Raw genomic sequence first — 16116 nt, 5'->3', positions numbered from 1 at the left:
TTGGTACGTTCCAATATCTATTTTCACTACTTCCCACAAGCATTGGATAGGTGGAAGCAAGGTCTAGTGGCCTGTCCACCATATTTCTTTCAAATCAGTAAAAGGAAGTGAACAAGTGCACACTTTGGGAGGAAGTTGATAATATCAATGGAACATAGCCCTTGTCAACAACCGCAGGAAGTGGCATCAGATTTGAGGAGCAGTTAGAAACCACAATGCCTGAGTGACAGTGTTTCACCTCACATCTTCGTCTCTGCTCCAACTGAACACAATTATTTTCAGGTTCAATAGAAGACACATCAGAATCATCATAGAAATGTCTCTAGGCTCTGTTGTCATTCTTTACTCACTTTATTTAAGTAAGTGTTTGTTCATCACATATATATTTTTTTAAATTGTACAGTGCACCCTGGTCATTGAGCAACTCGAAATGGCTGGAGGAAAGTAGTGTCTCTGTCTGAATTTAAATCTATGATTGATGCAAATATTGTGGACACGTAATTTCTTTTAACTTCTGCTAATGTATTTTTGTCTAAGTGTGTTGTTGTTGCCATTTTGTCATTGCAGTGTCAGTGGCAGGACAGAAATTGGACAATAAGATGACATTGATTAGGAAACGGGGACAGCCTGTCATCTTCAGCTGCCAAAACATTGATCAGAATTGCAATTATGTCTACTGGTACCAGAAGAAGGAGGGAGAACCTTTCATTCTGATCCTCCGCATACAAAGTGGTTACTGCACTGTCTATTCAGATTACAACCATCCTCAAAAAGGTGAATTCTCAGCCATGAGACAAAGTAAGAACTGTAATCTGAAGATCCAGTCAGTTACAGTGTCCCATTCTGCCACCTACTTCTGTGCCTGCTGGGACTCGTCAACCCACAGTGAGAACTGATCCACACAGCCTGTTCAAGCTGTGAATTCATGAATCACATCTCTGCATGTCTGGCAGACATATCAGTGTGGATGACGGATCACCACCTCAAGCTGAACCTCGGCAAGACGGAGCTGCTCTTCCTCCCGGGGAAGGACTGCCCGTTCCATGATCTCGCCATCACGGTTGACAACTCCACTGTGTCCTCCTCCCAGAGCGCTAAGAACCTTGGCGTGATCCTGGACAACACCCTGTCGTTCTCAACTAACATCAAGGCGGTGGCCCGTTCCTGTAGGTTCATGCTCTACAACATCCGCAGAGTACGACCCTGCCTCACACAGGAAGCGGCGCAGGTCCTAATCCAGGCACTTGTCATCTCCCGTCTGGATTACTGCAACTCGCTGTTGGCTGGGCTCCCTGCCTGTGCCATTAAACCCCTACAACTCATCCAGAACGCCGCAGCCCGTCTGGTGTTCAACCTTCCCAAGTTCTCTCACGTCACCCCGCTCCTCCGCTCTCTCCACTGGCTTCCAGTTGAAGCTCGCATCCGCTACAAGACCATGGTGCTTGCCTCACGGAGCTGTGAGGGGAACGGCACCTCAGTACCTCCAGGCTCTGATCAGGCCCTACACCCAAACAAGGGCACTGCGTTCATCCACCTCTGGCCTGCTCGCCTCCCTACCACTGAGGAAGTACAGTTCCCGCTCAGCCCAGTCAAAACTGTTCGCTGCTCTGGCCCCCAATGGTGGAACAAACTCCCTCACGACGCCAGGACAGCGGAGTCAATCACCACCTTCCGGAGACACCTGAAACCCCACCTCTTTAAGGAATACCTAGGATAGGATAAAGTAATCCTTCTCACCCCCCCTTAAAAGATTTAGATGCACTATTGTAAAGTGGCTGCTCCACTGGATGTCATAAGGTGAATGCATCAATTTGTAAGTCGCTCTGGATAAGAGCGTCTGCTAAATGACTTAAATGTAATGTAAATGTAAGATAAAATGCACCACAGAAAGTGAAATAATCAGAGGTTAGAGTGGAGTGTCTTCTTCAAATCCAAAGTTAAATGCTATTCTAAAAGGAATCCTAAATATATCAGAGAGATGCCTTGCCAATTAGCAAATACTGTCTAAACTGCATCTTCCTGATGTGTCCCTCATACATCATGTGGAGAGGTTGGGCAGAGGTTTGTGTGCTATCTGGCTATACCGTGAATATAGGACGGCTAAGGGGTTTCCTTAGGCACAGTGGAAACAGAATCGAACGCCCAGTCATAGTTTGGTCCTGGCTGACAATACCCATGGATAAGCAATATTGATTGTGTTTCAGGTACTTAACTTATTTGGGATAGGGGGCAGCATTTTCACTTTTGGATGAATAGCGTGCCCAGAGTAAAATGCCTCCTACTCAGTCCCAGATGCTATTATATGCATATTATTATTAGTATTGGATAGAAAACACTCTGAAGCTTCTAAAACAGTTTGAATGATGTCTGTGAGTATAATGGGTTATGTTGCACTTCCCAAGGCTTCCACTAGATGTCAACTGTCTTTAAAACGTTGTTTCAGGCTTCCACTGTAAAGTGGGAGCGAATGAGAGCTGTTTGACTAAGGGGTCTGGCAGCAGCCTCGTTCTCAGTCACGCGCGTTCACATGAGAGGTATCTCTTGTTCCATTGCTTTTCTACAGACAATGGATTTCTCCGGTTGGAACATTTATGATAAAAATATCCTAAAGATTGAATCTATACTTAGTTTGACAAGTTTCTTCGACCTGTAATATAACTTTTTGAACTTTTCGTCCGACTGGACCTGAACGCGGGTTTGGATTTGTTTACCAAATGCCGTAACAAAATAAGCTATTTGGATATAAATGATGGACGGTTGCATTAAGGAGAAGTGTATCTAAAGTTCCATGCATAACACTTGTATTTCTGTGAATTCATGTGGCTCTCTGCACAATCACTGCATGTTTTAGAACTAGTGAACGTAACGCGCCAATGTAAAATTGGATTTTTTTATATAAATATGCACTTTATCGAACAAAACATACATGTATTGTGTAACATGAAGTCCTATGAGTGTCATCTGATGAAGATCATCAAAGGTTAGTGATTCATTTTATTTCTATTTGTGCTTTTTGTGACTCTCTTTGGCTGGAAAAATGGCTGGGTTTTTCTGTGGCTTGGTGGTGACCTAACATAATTGTTTGTGGAGCTTACGCTGTAAAGCATTTTTTAATCAGATACTGTGGCTGGATTAATGAGAATTGTATCTTTAAAATGGTGCCTAATACTTGTATGTTTGAGAAATCTGATTTATGAGATTTCTGTTGATTTTTATTTGGCGCCCTGCAAGGGGGGGATGAGATGTGTTGGGTTTGCGCCACACGTAGCGTTTTCCTTGACGGCCAAAAATCAACATTTTTGTCTCATCTAAACAGAGTACCTTCTTCCATATGTTTGGGGAGTATCCTTACATGCCATTTGAACACCAAACATGTTTGCTTATTTCTTTCTTTAAGAAATTGCTTTTTTTCTGTCCACTCTTCCGTAAAGCCCAACTTTGTGGAGTGTACGGCTTAAAGTGGTCCTATGGACAGATACTCCAATCTCCGCTGTGGAGCTTTGCAGCTCCTTCAGGGTTATCTTTTGTCTCTTTGTTGCCTATCTGATTAATGCCCTCCTTGCCTGAAACACAGGTTTCCAGGGAGGGCAATTTTAGGGCTTAACCATGTTTCATTGAAATGTACAGCTGTGTATCATCTGCATAGCAGTGAAAGTTAACATTATGTTTCCTAATGATATCACCAAGAGGTAAAAGATGTAGTGAAAATGTACAATTGATTTGCCAGAGGACAAACCTAGGAGCACGAGGACAGATGCAGAGCCTTGGTCTGACGACATTAAAAGGTAATTTACCACCTTCACTAGTGCAGTATCAAGTGCTATGATGGGCTCTAAAACCAGACTGAAGCATTTCATGTACATTGTAAAGACAACATTGCTCGTTAATCCTGCGCCTTTTCTCTAGAGTGGAAAGTCTTGTGCGCCCCAATTTCATCTGCTCCTCTGAAGGAGAACCAGAGCCGAATTGTGAACTCTGAAGGGGTACAGGACAAGCAGATGCAGCATAAGGCAGTGGAACAAACAAAGAATTGACTCCCACAGTGGAACCCAAAACAGTGGAAACAACTCGGAACCCCTCAACCGGATGGCCAGAACGGTAATTTCATCCAGAGTATCAGGGTTGTCCCGGGAAGCTAGTTCGTCCTTGAGAACTTTGCTGAGTCCGTTCAGAAAGGCTGAGTGAAGCGCCTCTGTATTCCAACTACTCTTAGCGGCGAGCGTCCGAAAGTCAATGGCGTAATCAGCTATGCTCCGGCTGCCCTGCCGAAGCACAATGAGTCTTTTAGCAGTGTTCCTGGCACTGAAGGGGTGATCAAAAACCCTCTTCATCTCCTGGGTGAAGCTTTGCCAATTAAGACAAATGTCTGATTGCTGCTCCCATATGGCCGTGGCCCAGGCCAGAGCCCACCCTGAGAGAAGGAGATGACGTATGCCACTCGTGAACGCTCAGTGGGAAACGTTGATGCCTGCAGCTCGAAGGCCAGCAAGCATTGGAGCTGGAACCCACGACACTTCCAGGATGCCCCTCATAGTGCTCCGGTGTCGGGAGATGATGCTCCCGAAGGGAGGAAGACGCTGAGCTGGTAGGGAGTGGAGGATTAGGAACAGCCACAGGTGCAGCTACCGTTGCTTCCGCCTGTCCTGTCTGCAGAGTGCACACAAGGGTTATTAAATCATCCGACAATGTCTGCAGCCGCGCCTCATGGCAACCAATCACAGTTCCATGGTGGGTGAAAGCTGACCGTAAATGGTGGAGTTTGGAATGTCCCTCGGAAGACTTAGAAATCTCTGCTGGGTCCATCATTGGCTTAGGTCTGCTGTAACAATACTGCTAGTACGAACTCAAACCCAGGCACAGAGAAACACAGCAAGCAGAGGTAAGGGTAAATCCAGAACATTTACTTAGAGTCACAATAAAAACAAGGCAACCGGACAAGAGCACACAAAAAAAACATGAGACCTAAGCAAAGATACAGGCCAAATGAGAAACCTAAATAACAAGGCAACCAGGTGAACAGAGAAGGTAATTAAACCCACGTGAATCCAATAAGTAATAATGAGGGTGACCTGGAAACTAGAAAACAAGGTAAGGGTGCCCTTCAGCGGTAACCTAAGGAAACAACAATCAAATAACACAGAAACTGTGACAGGTAGTAAGTGTTGCAACCGAGGACAGACAATTTTTACACGCTTATGCGCTTCAGCACTCAGCAGTCCCGTTCTGTGAGCTTGTGTGGCCTACCACTTCATGGCTGAGCTGTTGTTGCTCCCAGACGTTTCCGCTTCAGAATAACAGCACTTACAGTTGACTGGGGCAGCTCTAGCAGGGCAGAAATTTGATGAACTGACTTTTTGGAAAGGAGGCATTCTCTGAAGGTACCACATTCCAAGTCAGTGAGCTCTTCAGTAAGGCCATTCTACTGCCAATGTTTGTCCATGGAGATTGCATGGCTGTGTGCTTGATTTTATACACCTGCCAGCAACGGGTGTGACTGAAATTGCAGAAACAATTAATTTGAAGGTGTGTCCGCATACTTTTGAATATGTAGTGTATTACTGTGTTGCCCAAACCATTCAGACGCTACATGCAGGAGTAGGCAGAAGTAGGGCAGAAGTAGGCTAAGGGAGGGAATTCAACCCCCTAGATCAATGTCCACACCCCCGCGGAATCCAATTAGCATAAAAAAGATCCCCATGAAAATCAATTTAAGCTACAGAGATTTTTTTGTGTCTCATGTCACATCTGTGGTGGAAGGTGGCTAAGCTACAGCTATGTTTGTAAGACCATGAGACATCCATGAAATCGGTCTTTTCATGAAAACATCCATACAGTTTGGGCTAAACACAAATGACCCCTTCGTGGAAAGGTGAAGACATACATTTGTTTTGCTCTAGGACACCCACAAGACTTGTCTGAAGGTAGCAGTTAAAACAAATTATGGAAGCACTGTATATAAGGAAGTAGTTGAGTGTCATTTTTTTATATGGGTAAACAATTCTATATAAATAATTTCCTGATCTGTCTAATATCTCACAGATATAGGACACGCACTTTAAACCATTTATTTTGATAGTTAAAAAAATATCTGTTTATCCATGTATGAATATGTTATTCTTTGCATTTCTCTGGGCTAAAAGCAGTAAGGCCAAATTAAAGATTTCATCAAAGTATGTATTTACATATACAGTACCAGTCAAATGTTTGAACACACCTACTCATTCAAGGGGTTTTCTTTATTTTTACTATTTTCTACATTGTAGAATAATGTAGAAGACATCGAAAACTATGAAATAACACATAATCAAATCATGTAGTAACCAAAAGAAGTGTTAAACAAATCCAAATATATTTAAGATTTTTCAAAGTAGCCACCATTTGCCTTGACTAAAGCTTTTTCATAGTTTGATGGCTTCACTATTATTCTACAATGTAGAAAGTTGTAAAATTAAAGAAAAACCCTGGAATGAGTAGGTGTGTCCAAACTTTTGACTGGTGCTGTAAATATTTTGGTACCTAAAGAGGCCATACATACCATCTTACAACAATTCCATATGTTAGCTAAGTTAAACACAAAGGTTAGCCTCTTAAAGCTGCAATATGTAACTTATGGATGACCTGACAAAATTCACATAGAATTGTGAGTTATAGACCAGTAATTCTGATTGAATGCAAGTCTAAGTTGGGGTAGATCTGTTCTATGTGCACCTTTTCTTTGCTTCCCATGCTTACGTTTTCTTTTTGCTTCTTTTACTTTCGGTTTTGTACACCAGCTTCATACAACTGATACAATATTTTTGGTAATGAAAAATATATTTACAGCGGTTTAGATGGAACAATGATTCTCTACACTATACTTGCTTTTTTGTCACATTAACTGAAATTAGGCAAACTTTTAGAATTTTTGTAGCCGGGATATAGCAGAGCAATTTCTGCATAGTGCATATTTAAGGATTAAAAGGGATGATTGTGTTCTGATGATACCCTTGGAACTTATACCTTATTATTATTATTATATCTTATTATGGGGAAAATTAAATTATCTTAACTGGTCAACCATTGTACAGTTAATTGTCCAGTTAACACAAGCCCTGACAAGACACAATGAGGACTACTTTTTGTCAAGGGAATTTTCACTGTGTATGTACTTTCATTTGGCTCTGGTATAAGACTTCATGTGACAGGTAAGAGATCCATTCCTCTGATTTTTGGCAATAGACATTAATAATGAATAATGAATATGTCTAATCAATTTCCCAAATAATTGAGGAAACATCCTGAAGTATCGCTTCGCAAATATGCACTGTGTGTGATCAACTCAAGTTAGAAAATAAAGAAATATATTTTTGAGAGTTTGCAATTACTTTCAATAAAGCCATATGCACAATTTGCAGTATATTACATGCTATAATCTTAGAGATATACACCCTCAGTTAAATGTGTGATATAAATGTAAAGTAATTTTATATGGGGTAAGAATGTTTGACTGTTTACTTAGCTAAGAATCGTATTGATTGAGTGATATTGAATTACGATATTCCAGAAAGGACAGTTGATATGAAAAATAGAATGAGTTGGTACATGTAATTTATGTATGTAATTTATTGTTTAATGGAATATAGACAGTAGGCTGGATATACAACAAATGGTGTGGTACATCACAATTCATCTTGACAACAGACTACATCTGAAGTATGAAAACTTGAGTGTGATGTCCATTTCAAGATGACTGTAAATGTTCTTGTGTCTCTTTAAAATCAGACAATCGTGTACAAAAACCAAAAGTGACGGTCTACCAAGTGTCCAAACCTGAGCCGAACAGGAAAACCACCCTGCTATGTCTGGCTAGAGACATGTTTCCAGACTTGGTCAAGATTTCATGGAAGATGGTGGATACAAACGTCCGAACAATGGAGGTGCCCAAAGCAGAGATGGAAGAGCTGGTGCAGAGAGAGGAAGGGCGGACGACAAGTATGATCATCATTGATAAAGAGAAGACGTACAAGAACAAATACATCTGTTCTGTGGAGCATAAAGGGGGCCCTCAAGATGTTGACATACCAACAGGTAAAGCCAGTAATTTAAATAGTTTGACATTAGCATGTGTTATATTTTTCATACATCATTATTCATGTAATATGTATTAATTGAATATATTTACAAGTAAGCTATCATGTATTCAACCATGTAAAAAAATGGCATATTACCTTTTCAAAGTAAAGAAGAAAGTCCATAAAAATTGGTAATTGCATAGTTTCGCAAGTTAATATCTCAAGTTTAAACAAATCACCTTTTTTGAATAACTATTATCTGTGACATTTAGCCTACATAAATGCTCTGATAAATATGATTTAATATTATATTTTTCCATGTCATTCTCAGAGGAACCAACTGAAGCTCCTCCAACCACCATGGCTGCACCAACCACTCTGCATGTTACCTGTGGTAGGATTGATGTGTATTTAATGCAGGGTTGGAGTCAATTCATCACAAAAATCATGTATCCAAAACATTAAGAACACCTGCTCTTTCCACAACATAGACTGACCAGGCGAATCCTATGATCCCTTATTGATGGCACTTGTTAAATCCACTTCAATCAGTGTAGATCAAGGTGAGGAGACAGGTTATTGAAGGATTTTTATGCCTTGAGACAATTGAGACATGGATTTTGTATGTCTGCCATTCATAGGGTGAATGGGCAAACAAAAGATGTAAGTGCCTTTGAACTTGGTATGGAAGTAGCTGCCAGGCTCAACGGTTTGTGTCAAGAACTGCAACGCTGCAGGGTTTTTCACACTCCCGTGTGTATCAAGAATGGTCCACCCAAAGGACATCCAGCCAACTTGACAACTGTGGGAAGCATTGGCATGGGCTAGCATCCCTGTGGAACACTTTCGACACCTTTTAGAGGGGGGTGTAACTCAATATTATAAAGGTGTTCCTAATGTTTAGTATACTTGTATGTTTATGTGATATATTTACATGAGTATCATGTGTTCAAGCATCTAAAAATGGCATATCACCTTCTCAAAGTAAAACAAATAATGTACATAGTAATGTGGACTTACACTTGTTAATTGCATAGGAATGTTGTGTAGTTGGTTTTGTAATCACCTTTTTGTAATCAACTTTTTTTGCATAACTATTCTCCCCAACGTAATCTCCAACAAAAACGCTGGCAATAACTGAAGAAACAGAGATATGTCATGGCTGATATTGTTGTATTAATTATGTCTGACGGTAGATAATTCTCTGATAATGCTTTTTCCATCTCATACTCAGAGGATCCAACTGAAGCTCCTCCATCCACAAAGGCTGCACCAACTGCTCTGCAGGCTACAAACGGTAAAATTTATGTGGATTTTATGCAGGGTTGGGGTATATTCAAAAACAAAAATTGAAAAAGGAAAAAAATATATACATGAGTGGCTGGATCAATGAACAGATTTACAGTGCATTCAGAAAGTATTTTACACATTATGTTGGGTTATAAAGTGGGATTAAAATGATTTAATTGTCATTTTTACGTCAAGGATCTACACCAAATAATCTGTAATGTCAAAGTGGAAGAAAATGTTCAACATTGGTCCCCAAAAAATAATGGAACATATGGCACTAATATACCTTGATTAGCATTCAAACCCCTGAGTCAATACATCACCTTTTTTTCTGGGTACGTTTCTAAGAGCTTCCCACACTTGGATTGTGCAAAATTTGCCCATTATTCTTTTCAAAATTCTTCAAGCTTTATCAAAATTGGTTGTTGATCATTGCCACACAACTATTTTCAGGTATTGCCATAGATTCTTTAAGCAGATTTAAGTCAAAACTGTAACTCGGCCACTCAGGAACATTCACTGTCTTCTTGGTAATAACTCCAGTGGAGATTTGGAACCATGTTATAGGTTATTGTCCTGCTGAAAGGCGAATTCATCCAATGTCTGGTCGAAAGCAGACTGAACCAGGTTTTCCTCTAGGATTTTGCCTGTGCATAACTCAACTCCATGTATTTTTTGTTCTGAAAAACTCCTCAGTCCTTAGCAATTACAAGCATACTTATAACATGATGCAGCTACCACAATGTTTGAAAATATGGGGTGGTACTCAGTAATGTGTTGTATTGGATTTGCCCCAAACATAACACTGTGTATTCGGGACAAAAAGTGAATTCCTTTGCCAATTCTTTTGCAGCTTTACTTTAGCGACTTTTTGCAAACACGATGCATGTTTTGGAATATTTTAATTCTGTACATACTTCTTTCTTTTTACTCTGACAATTGGGTAAGTATTGTGGAGAAACTACAATGTTGCTGATGCATCCTCAGTTTTCTCTTTAAAGCCATTAAACTCCGGAACTGTTTTAAAGTCACCATTGGCCTCATGGTGAAATCCCTGAGCGGTTTTCATCCTCTCCGGCGACTGAGTTAGGAAGGACACGTATCTTTGTAGTAACTGGGTGAATTTATACACCGTCCATTATTTTTTTCACCCATTTACCAATGGGTGCCCTTCTTTTCAAGGTATTGGATAAACTCCCTGGTCTTTGTGGTTGAATCTTTGTTTGAAATTCTTCAGTGATGCAAATTATTACTTATTTAGGCTTTCCACAACAAATGGGTTGAATACATATTGACTCAAGACATTTCAGCTTTTCATTTTTAAATAGTTTCAAAGAACATCATTCCTCTTTGACATTATGAAGTCTTGTCTGTAGGCCAGTGGCAAAAAAACTAAATTTAATCAATTTTAAATTCATGCTATTACTGCCACAAAGGCAGTCATGAGTCATGACCGCAGTAAAGTTTCACATGACCGTTGCGTCACAAAAGCTACTCTTATGCACTCTAGACATGCATTGGCAATACCCAACTCGCTAACTACCATCAGGCCACTAATGGCTGGCTCTATTGCCCCTGTAACCACTCGGACATCAATGCAAATGCAATCGGAAATCACATCAAACACAACATCAAAAGAGTATTGTGCTTTTAAAGCTCACCTCACTGTGATGATCAATTTGAAAAATAGAAGTTCGACAATAGGTTGAAACTGAGTGTAAAACATGGCGATTTTGGATGTTTTTTCAAAGCCTATAACACAACGAAATGGACAGCGTGTTCTAAGCTGATTATCAATTCAAAACATCCATATGCATTGTAGAGCTTATGCATAAGAATATGCCTATATATGAGCCTAAGCACCCACAAAAACAACTTAATTGTGTTGTAGTACATTATGCACAGCAGAAAAATATAAAAACTGATTTAAGATGTCTTTGGTACATAATTGGTCTAGCTCAGGTATTCCCAAACTGGGGTCCGCGTACTGCAATGGCATCAGGGGTACGCCAACTAAAAATGTGATTCACATTTTTAAACAGTCATTTATATTTTACAACGGGGCTATACATTTGGGTAAGTGTTTTTTCTCACCTGAGTATCCTCGTTTCACTGCCAAAAATAAAATGTATCCATCTAGTGTACAGCGAAATAACAACACAATGTCAAAAACATGTAGCCTAGTCAAATAATTAATATCCAATCACATTAAATGTTACTCTATTGCGGGAATTCCACTAACGCTCTGTATGTAGCCAAACGTAGCTGCTGCTCATTCTGTTTGCTTAAAAATGGATTAATGGTTAAAAAGGTAAGGCCTGCGTCCATAGAGACACATAACAGCTCTACTGGTAGTACTGCTACTACCAGCAGTACTACACCTACACCTGTTGACAACACAAGTTGTTCTACTTCCACGAGCACATCCAATGCTAGCATCAGTAATTTGTTGTTAGCCCAGCTAGCATGGACACCGAAAGTTGTGAATCTGATGTAGCCGAAGAGCCACTGCCCCCTTACCTGGGAAAGCACAACAGACAGAGACATTGGACCATCGAAGAGGCGAAAATATGATGAGAACTACATTGATTTGGGGTTCACTTATATTGGGAGTAGTGCCTTTCCTCAGCCACAGTGTGTTATATGCAAAAGTACTATCTCACAACTTGATGAAACCTTCACTGTTGCACAGACATTTAGAAACAAAACATGCCAAAAATAAGCCACAGGAGTTTTTTGAGCGAGAATTAAGATGACTTTCTAGTAGTTGGACATGTATAAAAGCAACAGATACCATTCATAAGGGGCTAGAAGCGTCTTATATGGTGAGCTACTGAGTGGCTATGACAGGCAAGCCCCATACTATTGTGGAGGATGACGAGTTTCTCACACGACTGGACTATCTGGGTGATGTTTTTTCTTTCCTGAATGATCTGAATCTAGGATTACAGGGACTCTCCTCTTTATTCAATGTGCGGGACAAATTTGAGGCTATGATTAAGAAGTTGGAGCTCTTCTCTGTCTGCATTAACAAGGACAACACACAGGTCTTTCCATAATTGTATGATTTTTTGTGTGCAAATGAACTCAAGCTTATGGACAATGACAAATGTGATTTAGCAAAGCACCTCCGTGAGTTGGGTGCTTAATTACGTAGGTACTTTCACAAAACGGATGGAACAAACAACTGGATTTGTTATCCCTTTCATGCACTGCCTCCAGTCCAGTTACCGATATCTGAACAAGAGAGCCTCATCAAAATTGCAACAAGCGGTTCTGTGAGAATTTAATTTAATCAGAAGCCACTGCCAGATTTCTGGATAGGGCTGCACTCAGAGTATCCTGCCTTGGCAAATCGCACTGTTAAGACACTGATGCCCTTTGCAACCACGTACCTATGTGTGAGTGGATTCTCAGCCATCACTAGCATGAAAACAAAATACAAGCACAGACTGTGTGTGGAAAATGATTTAAGACTGTGACTCTCTCCAATACAACCCAACATTGCAGAGCAATGTGAATCCTTTCAAGCACACCCTTCTGATTAACCTGTAGTGAGTTATTCATAATTTTCCATAAACAAATGTTTTTTTTATGTAAGATGGCTAAATAAAGAGCAAGATTATTTATTATTATTATTTTTGCCCTGGTCCTAAAAGAGCTCTTATTTTTGCCCTGGTCCTAAAAGAGCTCTTTGTCACTTCCCACAAGCCGGGTTGTGACAAAAACTCACACTCATTCTTATGTTTAATAAATGCATCATATGGTGTGTGTGTGGCAGGCTTACAATGATGTCAAAAAACAATATTTGAGAGTGCACTGACCCTGGTGCTAGAGGGGGTACGCAGCTGGAGATTGAATGTTTGAAGGGATGCGGGACTGTAAAAAGTTTGGTAAACATTGGTCTAGCCTATACTCGAATAATAAACAAATTGTAATTTGTTTGAGTTTGGACTGTATTATTATGTATACTGGATGGACTGATTAACTTATGCTACACTCCAAACTTTCTATGCATGAGTCTGGGTGAGAACATATAGGATTTTGCAGTGCTGCTTATAGAGTTAGCCTACAATTATAGTGAATTTGTATTTTATTTTTGAATAGCTGTGTAAAAAAAAAATTGTAATGTATTTTCACCATTAATAGGCTGACACATTACCTTTAACTACAGAATATCAAATCAAATTAAATCAAAATTATTTATATAGCCCTTCGTACATCAGCTGATATCTCAAAGTGCTGTACAGATATACAGATATAATATCTCACCACTGAGCTTTTCAATATCCTCCTCTCTGTCCTTCATGCGTTTCTCAAGCGCACAGAGAGAGGGGCTGTCAACAGTTTAATGAAATATGTTCTGTTGTGAAAACATGTTATCATTGATGTTCCAGAACAGATTTCACTTTGGTTCCCAAATTAAGCACTGGTTTGCAGCAGGACCAGGGTTTGGGCGGAATATTCCCTGTCATTCAGTGAGAGGCTGCATGCTCAAACAGTGGTTGATGCGTGGAGGGAAAATAGTGTTCTGATAAGCCCAGACATTTCTATATGAAATCCTGTGTAAAAGCAGAGTTTTGATGGTTGCCACTAAAAAGAAGGAGGATCCCAGCTGCTACTATATTTATTTATCAGCTGCTCATAATACTCTCATGCTCTGCTACAAAACCGGAGTATCCAACCCAGCTTGATTGAAAAACAAACCAGTGGAAAGTCATCCTCCACTATTTGAGAAGATGCTGATCACATGTATTTTTTCCCCCTGACTCTTTTCCTGACCATTTGATAAAACCATTATACATCTAAACTAATTGTACATATTATTAAAGACAAGATTAAATTGAGAATGGTCTGATGGGGTGAAAATATGATCACTTGATGAGAGAACAGCATGTGCAGCCTGAGGCAAGGACAAGCTTTTTTTTCTACTTTCTCAAATGATCAATAGCCTATAGTCGCATCATGCAGCCCATATTATTTTTAGATTTCTAAGATTTGTATCATTCACAACTAAAGTTGCCAAATGACTCTAAAACAGGACCTGTTTAAAACGATCACTTTTACGCTCAACATAGCCACTTCATATGCACGCTTGCTCTGGAATGGGAAAAATATCCTATATTAACTATATATATTATATATTATATATATATATATATATATATACTATATTAAAATAAAACCATTGGCTAAAATCCCGGCCTATACTATTTTCTTTCCCCCAGATTCCTTCCAGTCGACATGCAGTCTCAACCTGGCCTCTCTGGTTTACACAGTGATGATCGTGAAGAGCATGGTGTACTGCTGTGCACTCTCTCTCCTGCTGCACAACAGGAACCTGGGAAGTAGACCCAGCACCAGTAGACCCATTCACTGAAAGGATATGCTGTAGTGGGCTGAGAACAACAGGGATTTTACACCCCATTGTGGTCTCAATTTGTGTTCCTTTTATTTTTTTCCTGCTTTATTTTTTAAATGCTAAAATATTGTGAGCCATAGATTTACACTTCAATAGCTAATTATGACATTAATTGCAGAACATTTCATTTCTATTTCCAATTACTTCAACTGCCAATTATGACATTAATTGCAGAACATTTAAATTGAGTATATTGTATTTCCCTCCTTAACATTTAAATTAATATCACATTTTACTTTTGATGATTGTGGGAGCTACACACTGCAGACACTTGAATAAAGATTAACTTAACGTTTTCAGAAAATTAAGGATAGGACATCTTTAAGGTAGATCCTTATGGTTAAAATGTAGATTGTTTTATGAATGTTGCCCTGCATTATCTGTCATAGTGGGAAATTACACAACTATATTTGATTTACACAAAATATTTAACAAAATATTAAATCTATCAAAATATTTTATGATTAAATATGCATGCCCATGAGTTCTAAATATGTATCATTATCCAAAATAATATTTAGTATGTTGTCATGTGTGTAATGAAGCGTAGTATATATGTTTTTAAGAAATTAGAGTACGTTTTTTTAACATAGTATTTTGTATCTTAATTCAATTATTAAATGAAATTACAATTAATAATACAATACAATACTTTTATTTTACTTTAAAGAACTATATTGTGACTGCTTATTGAGCAGACAAAATGCTAAATGAGTGAAATCATTAATTTGTGCTTTTTTACATTTATACAATGTTTTTTTTTTTTTTTTTACATTGATAAGACTTGTTTAAAGAGTGATATTTTCCTTGCGTAAGAGGGCCTATCTAGTGAGCAGTGTTTCTCAAAAGAAGCATATCCTTTCACGTAGGGATGGGTTTAAGAATCGCTGCCTTCGTGGTTCAACTGTACTGTTTTGTATGAGGAAACTGTCACCATAATAGAAAATAAAAGTTACTTAAAAACCCCAAAACATTGTATTTCTTTACTATAAGATCATCTATTATTTTTTGTGAAAATGTATTTTATTTAATAATTTACGAAGCGGAACAATAAGGTCATAAGATCTCTTATTCTCTGTTTTCAACCTGTTTGCTTGTATCTGCATGTTCCGACACAGGTGTTGAGCCAAGACTCAATGGTAGTGGGAAAATGTGGTTAATGTTTCTTTGGTTTTCTAATGAAAGGTGAAATGGTAGTTACTGGAAACAAGATATAGATGCATAACCACAGCTCGATTGTGTGATGAGATATTCTAGATATTTCATTTTTGTTCCATTTTTACACTTAAGTCATTTAGCTGAGGCTCTTATCCATAGCGACTTACAGGAGCATTTAGAGTTAAGTGCCTTGCT

General features: G+C 39.1%; 1 protein-coding gene across 1 annotated transcript; it reads left to right on the top strand.

Annotated features, from left to right (window-relative positions):
* The first annotated feature begins 251 nt into the window (after nucleotides 1-251).
* On the top strand, nucleotides 252-15728 carry LOC115140644 (immunoglobulin lambda-1 light chain-like). Its single transcript, XM_029678983.2, has 6 exons — nucleotides 252-359; nucleotides 568-885; nucleotides 7726-8067; nucleotides 8383-8445; nucleotides 9286-9348; nucleotides 14570-15728. The coding sequence occupies exons 1-6, from the start codon at nucleotides 317-319 to the stop codon at nucleotides 14719-14721; spliced, it is 981 nt and encodes a 326-aa protein (XP_029534843.1). The 5' UTR covers nucleotides 252-316; the 3' UTR covers nucleotides 14722-15728.
* The last annotated feature ends 388 nt before the right edge of the window (nucleotides 15729-16116 follow it).

The sequence above is a fragment of the Oncorhynchus nerka genome, linkage group LG13 (genome assembly GCF_034236695.1).
Source record: "Oncorhynchus nerka isolate Pitt River linkage group LG13, Oner_Uvic_2.0, whole genome shotgun sequence".
NCBI lineage: Eukaryota > Metazoa > Chordata > Actinopteri > Salmoniformes > Salmonidae > Oncorhynchus > Oncorhynchus nerka.
The sequence above is the reverse complement of the archived record's forward strand: the minus strand, read 5'-3'. Positions and strand labels throughout refer to the sequence as shown.

Coding starts and splice junctions, on each gene's coding strand:
- LOC115140644 (XM_029678983.2), top strand. CDS start 317: ATGTCTCTAGGCTCTGTTGTCATTCTTTACTCACTTTATTTAA. Junction 8,068..8,382: donor AGATGTTGACATACCAACAG/GTAAAGCCAGTA, acceptor TGTCATTCTCAG/AGGAACCAACTGAAGCTCCT. Junction 9,349..14,569: donor TGCTCTGCAGGCTACAAACG/GTAAAATTTATG, acceptor TCTTTCCCCCAG/ATTCCTTCCAGTCGACATGC.